Source organism: Malania oleifera, chromosome 13 (assembly GCF_029873635.1).
Source record: "Malania oleifera isolate guangnan ecotype guangnan chromosome 13, ASM2987363v1, whole genome shotgun sequence".
In the NCBI taxonomy this organism is placed as follows: Eukaryota; Viridiplantae; Streptophyta; class Magnoliopsida; order Santalales; family Ximeniaceae; genus Malania; species Malania oleifera.
The window spans coordinates 7,086,162-7,092,716 of NC_080429.1; the positions used below are offsets into that span (position 1 = coordinate 7,086,162).

At 33.0% G+C, this 6,555-nt stretch overlaps 1 protein-coding gene across 1 annotated transcript; it reads left to right on the forward strand.

Moving 5' to 3' along the window:
* The first annotated feature begins 679 nt into the window (after positions 1-679).
* Positions 680-2,065, forward strand: LOC131146732 (receptor-like protein EIX1). The gene has a single exon (XM_058096489.1). It carries the CDS (start codon positions 680-682, stop codon positions 2,063-2,065), a length of 1,386 nt encoding a protein of 461 aa, XP_057952472.1.
* Positions 2,066-6,555: the final 4,490 nt, after the last annotated feature.

The window sequence follows — 6,555 nt, forward strand, 5'->3', positions numbered from 1 at the left end:
AATTAATGTGAATAATAATAATAATAATAATAATAATAATAATAATAATAATAATAATAATAATAATAATAATTTATAAAATTTATAAAATTGTACATTATCTATAAAGAATAGACTAATAATTTAAAACACTAAAAGCATTTTTATAAAATTTATATAAAAAAAAATAAACAAGGAGCAGCTTAATCCATTCATTGCTCAACCACTCTTGACTCATAAAAAATAATACACTAGTCTATTTAGCTAGACTTGGTAGTCAAGGTTTGTTTTCAAAAATAGAATTATTGTATAGAACAATAAACATTTAAGAAAAATGAGTCTCTTTCTCTAATTAAAGAGGTGATGAAGATTACCACGTACATACGCTAAATTGGTATGCTAAATAACATTTTCCTTTACAAAAACATTCTACTAGTACTGCAGTGTAGTCTTTACGCTAAATTGACCTGGATTGTGACCCTCACAACGCCAAATCAATGTTGACTTGACTCATAACAACAAATCAATTTCTTAGTAGCTTCCTTCCTAGCATCTGCCGACAAATTAGAATTAAAGAGCTGATGAAGATTAAAACATACATACGCATGATCTATAAATAAAAACTGCTCATCATCTTCAAATTCAAGTGAGAAAAAAAGCCCTTTTATTTTGCCTTTGATCTTTGCATGCATCTATAAGAATGGATGCACACCCATCAGCAATTTTGGTGGTTGTTTTGGTGTTGCTTTTTTGGGTTGGGGCAATGAGTTTCTCTTATGGAAATCCAAATGCCATCCATTGTAGGGTAGAGGAAAGAGAAGCCCTTCTCGAGTTCAAAAAAGGTCTCAGGGATCCTTCCAACTGCCTCTTTTTGTGGGTAGGCGAAGATTGTTGTAGGTGGAGAGGAGTTCGGTGTGACAACACTACGAGTCATGTTCTCCATCTCAACCTCTCCAATCCAATCAATCCTATTTATGATTTTTACGATTATGGTTTGGATGGAAACATAAGTGGTTCATTGCTGCAAATGAAGCATCTCCAGCACTTAGACTTGAGTCGCAATGATTTTGGAGGGCTTAAAATTCCTGATTTCTTTGGTTCCCTCACCTCTCTCACATATCTTAACCTGTCTTTGGCAAGATTTGGTGGCTCTATTCCACCTCAAATTGGGAATCTTTCAAGTTTGCATTATCTTGATCTTGGCCGCAATGTTTATTATGATTTTTTAACTAAAAATTATAATGATCTGTACTTTACGTCAGATGACGTAAGATGGATTTCTCATCTCACCTCAATTGAGTTTCTAGACATGAGTTATGTGGATCTCAGCCAGGCATCAAGTAATTGGCTACAGGTGATGAGCATGCTCCCTTCCTTATCCACTTTACACTTATCTAATTGTTCGTTGGGTAACACTCTTCCACTTTCTCACGCCAATTTTTCTTCTCTTTCCACCCTCGATCTCTCATATTACCTCTTCAATTCTTCAATATTGGGCTGCCTCTCTAGTCTTCCTTCTCTTCTTTCACTCAGTCTGGAGAACTCCTATTTCCTAAGGGGTTCAATTCCTGTCTCTCTACAAAACGTGACAACTCTTCAAATGCTTGATCTTTCTTATTGTGAGCTCAACTCTACAGTACCAGAATGGCTATATGGCATGACTAACCTTCGAAGCCTCCATTTTTCATGGGACAAGTTTCAAGGTTCAATTTCAGGTGCTATTGAGAATCTTACGTCACTCACGGAACTCGAGCTACCTGGCAATGACCTTGAAGGAAGAATCCTAGGATCCTTGCGGAATCTTTGTTATTTGAGAGTTTTACATTTGTTAGGGAACCAACTCAATGGAGATATATTTGAATTTTTAGGACATTATTCATCTAATTCATGCATCCAGGAGACACTGGAGGCTTTGGAGTTTGGTGATAATCACCTCTTAGGTCAATTAGCAGAATTTAAAAGTTTGTCCTATCTTAATATTTCTGTTAATTCCATTTCTGGTCAAATTCCTGTGTCAATAAGGAAATTGTCATCCTTAAAGCAGTTGGATATTTCTTCCAACTTTTTCAACGGGAGTATTCCATAAAATCTTGGGAGTTTCTCAAAATTAGAAACGCTGACATCAGTAACAATTCCTTACAAGGCACCATTTCAGAAGTGCACTTGGGAAATCTGACGAGGCTGAAATATTTTTATGCTAATCAGTTAAATCAGTTGGCCTTGCAAGTGAGTCGCAAGTGGATTCCATCATTTCAACTCCTTTACCTTTCAATGAGCTCAAGCCACATGGGGCCTCAATTTCCTAGATGGTTGGAAACGCAGAATGTTGAGAATTCCACTTGTGAGTTTGTCTCACATTGGAAAAATAAAGTGGATAATGGGTGCTTATATACATAGATGGACCCAATACCAAATTAGCTTGAGCTTTTGGGTCAAATTGGTGTTCACCCATGTGTATCAAGCCCACCCATGGGCTCCTCTGGTCCTAACAAGTGGTATCAGAGCCAACGGTTCGTAACTTTAGGTGAGCGACATCGTAAAAGTCGAGACGGGAAGCTAATTCTCCTAACGTGCTAACAGTTGGAGGACCAAATGTGTGGCTGAGACCAATAAGGATCATCTAGGCTGCGAATGGATCTGAATAGGGTCAAGATGTTGGAGTTAGGATTGGTTTGGAGGCACGTGAAATGCAATTTGAGGCACGTAAGACGCCAGTGGTAAGGCCCACTTGAGCAACTGTTGGAGAATTGTCCCAGAAGGGAGACAGTTTCCGTTCAAGGGGGAGCAGGAACTCACAAGTGAGGGGGAGATTGTTGAGAATTCCACTTGTGAGTTTGTCTCACATTGGAAAATTTAAGTGGATAATGGGTGATTATATACATGGATGGACCCAAGACCCAATTAGCTTGAGCTTTTGGGTCAAATTGGTGTTCACCCGTGTGTATCAAGCCTACCCATGGGCTCCTCTGGTCCTAACACAGAAGAATCTCAGGCAGTTAAAACTATGCAATGCATCAATATTAGATGTCATCCCTGCTTGGTTCTCTAGCCTATCTCAGATCTCTTATTTGGATTTATCGCAAAATCAGATCCAAAACACGTTGCCACCCATGTCTTCTACTTTATATTATTTAGATCTTTCCAAAATTTTCTTAAATGGATCCATTACTACCCACCTGTGCAGAAGGAAAGTGAAGGAAATGAATTTGAGATATATAGATCTATCCAGAAATCTTTTCTCGGGAGAACTTCCTGATTGCTGGATGAGTTTGAAAAAGTTAGGGGTCTTGAGATTGAACAACAATAATTTCAAAGGAAATATTTACCTTCGTTCAAATATGTTGAGTGGCAGTATTCCGCCCAAGCTCTGTCTTCTCAAGTCTCTTCAAATCCTAGACCTCGCACATAATAACTTCTCAAGAAACATTCCAAAATGTTTTGGTGACTTCAACGCAATGGTCAACAAACCAAATAATTCATGGGACTTCACATTTGATCTTTCTAGTAATGTTCAGGCATACTTTGAATATAAAATACCTCTAGCAATGAAGGAACAGGAGTATGAATATAGTAGTTCAATCCTTCGATTGACAACAAGCATGGACCTTTCATGCAACAACTTATATGGAGAAATCCCTGCGGAGTTGACCCATCTCAAAGGTTTGATATCCTTAAATTTGTCTATGAATAAATTTCACGGAATGATCTCTAAGAAGATTGGTAGCATGACACAATTGGAGTCTTTTGATTTATCAATGAACCAACTTTCAGGTGAAATTCCAAAAGGTATATCAAATTTGACATTCTTGCATTTTTTAAACTTGTCATATAACAATTTGTTAGGTAGTATTCCTTTGAGCACCCAAATCCAATCCTTTAGTCCACTCAGTTTCATTGGCAACCATGACCTCTGTGGCCCTCCACTTGCAAATAATTGTACCAAAAATGATGATCATGCGGTTCCAATTATACCAAATGGTGGCATGGAGGAGGAACATGATATATGGATTGACATGAAGTGGTTTTATATGGGTTTGCCATTTGGATTTGTGGTGGGTTTTTGGGTAGTTTTGGGTCCTTTAGCATTTAGCAAGACTTTCAGATTAGCCTATTTTCAGTACTTGGATGACTTGAAATACAAAGTATTCAAATTTTTCCTTTGAGTCAATGTAATTAGTAAGTCCATGTTTCAGTACTTAATAAAACAACACAAGGTCTGATGGGTTGTCTTTATAATTTTGCCAACATTATGTTTTTCTTACAATTTTGCAGACTTCTATTTATAAATTATAAGTCTATGTACAACTAAAAAATTGGCCTTACATGTTGGATTTAAGGCAATGATCTTATTGATCTAGTGTTTACCCTTATATATGTATATAAAATATATAAAATGTCTTTATAAAATGCAAGTGTTATAAATTTGTTTATTTTCTCTACCAAAGATGACAAATAAGTATCTCTAGTCCTCATTTTCTAAAATCACTTTTTTTTTTTCACTATACCAAGAATTTCTATTTAACACTGCATTATAATTGGTGTGGCATGCCATATTTAAGAGTGAAAAAAAATTTTCTTATTTTTTTATATTGAATACAATTATATGATTTTGCAAGTATCAGACCCTCTGATTTCAAAACAAGACAATGGAAACTGGGATATAGCTAGAGTTTTATTTTTGAAAAAAATGTGATTTTCTAGGAATGTTAATGAATTATGCAAATAATAGTCTTTTAAGGATGTTTTCATCATGTCCGTTTTTGAATTTCTATCATTCGTTAATTAATTATGAGATGAATAGATGAAGAAAAAGTAGGCAAACTTGCAGCCATCACTCCCATTAGAACTGCAGGGGATTAGATTCTCTATTCATTACAAGCAGCTCAATGCAAATTTCCCTATTTTTTTTTTCTTCCCTAAATTAACCTAAATATGTCTATAACACCATTTAGTAACTGCTACTAAGCGTAATAATAATTGAATAGCTACACATTTAAGGTGAATAATAATAATAATAATAATAATAATAATAATAATAGAGTATGATTTTGACATGCATAAAATTATTTATAATATTAAATTTCTTATGTTATTTAATTGAGTTAAATAACTGTTTTAATGAATTTACCTTTCCTAAAAAAAACTGTAAATCAAACAAATTGTTTTCATAATTATCCTACTTTGTTAAATTGTACATTATTTATAAATAATAGATTGATTATATAAAACATTAAAAACATTTTTATGATTTTTTTTTTAAAAAAAAAAGCAAAGAACACATGAATCTATTCATTGCTTAACCACTTTTGACTCATGAAAAATAATACGCTAGTCTAATTATACAACATAAATGATGGATAAGATTTTCTATTTAGCTAGACTTGGTCAGTCAATGTTTATTTTCAAAAATAAAATTATTGTATAGAACAATTTGATAATTAGTTTACATAAAAAAAAAATGCTAGCTATTAATATAACATAAATAATAACAAAAATATTCTTATGAATTTATAATAAAGAATAGATAAAACTAACATATACCAAATATTACTTTCAAAATATTTATATTATTCTCTCGTATTTATTTCATATTGGATGAAATTAGAGGTGAGCAAAAAAAAAATGGAAAAATCAAACCAAGCTGAGCCAAAATGCCTTTTAGTAATTTTCTAGCTTTGTTTTAATTTCAAATTTTTAATTTTTTAGTGAGTTGTTTGATTTCAACTTGACTCGTAGAATAACTATGGTTAATCGAGTTAGATTGGCATATTATAAATTTATGTAGAATATATATATATTATATAACTATATTAAACAATTTCTTAAGCACTTTTTTTTAAAAAAAAATTCTTTTATTAATAAATCAACGAAAAGAAAAAAAAACATGGAAAAAATTAAGGGTCATTTAATTATGAAAAAATATTTTTATTTTTTATATTTAATTTTTGAAAAATGATAAAAAAAAAAAGTTAGTTAATTTTTTTTGTTTAACTCATTGAACAACAATATAAATAATTTTGACACTCTTTTCTTGTGGAAGTAGTTTTATCTTTCATTTTATGTTTTTAAATAATTATAAAAATGCACCTTGTTTTCTAATTCTTCAAATCTACATTGAGAAAGTTGAAAAACATTGTTTCATTATTATTATTTTTTAATTTTTAACTCTTACTTTGAGAACAAGAGCATGAAACTCGGACCCCCAGGGTGTGGTTTAGGTGGTAGTGTGGGTTGCAAGAGTGCCTTTCACGAGTTAGGTGTTCAAACCCTCTTGGGCTCGTTTTCGCCTCTGGACTCCTGAATTTACCCTCCCTTTGGAGTTGTGGGGTCAACTTCAAGGGGCACAGGATTAGTCACGTGGACCGTAAAATGGACGCGTGGATACCCGGTGCGTAATTCAAAAAAAAAAAGAGCATGAAACTCGGATATTAGAATTTAATTTTTGGATTATGCATATTGTTTATTCTAAATCCACGTAAATTCAAATTCAAGTTTCAAAACTCATGATTCTAAACATTACCTTACATAAATGTTAGCAAATTGGAAAACAAGTTTTTTTTTTTTTGTGATTGTTTT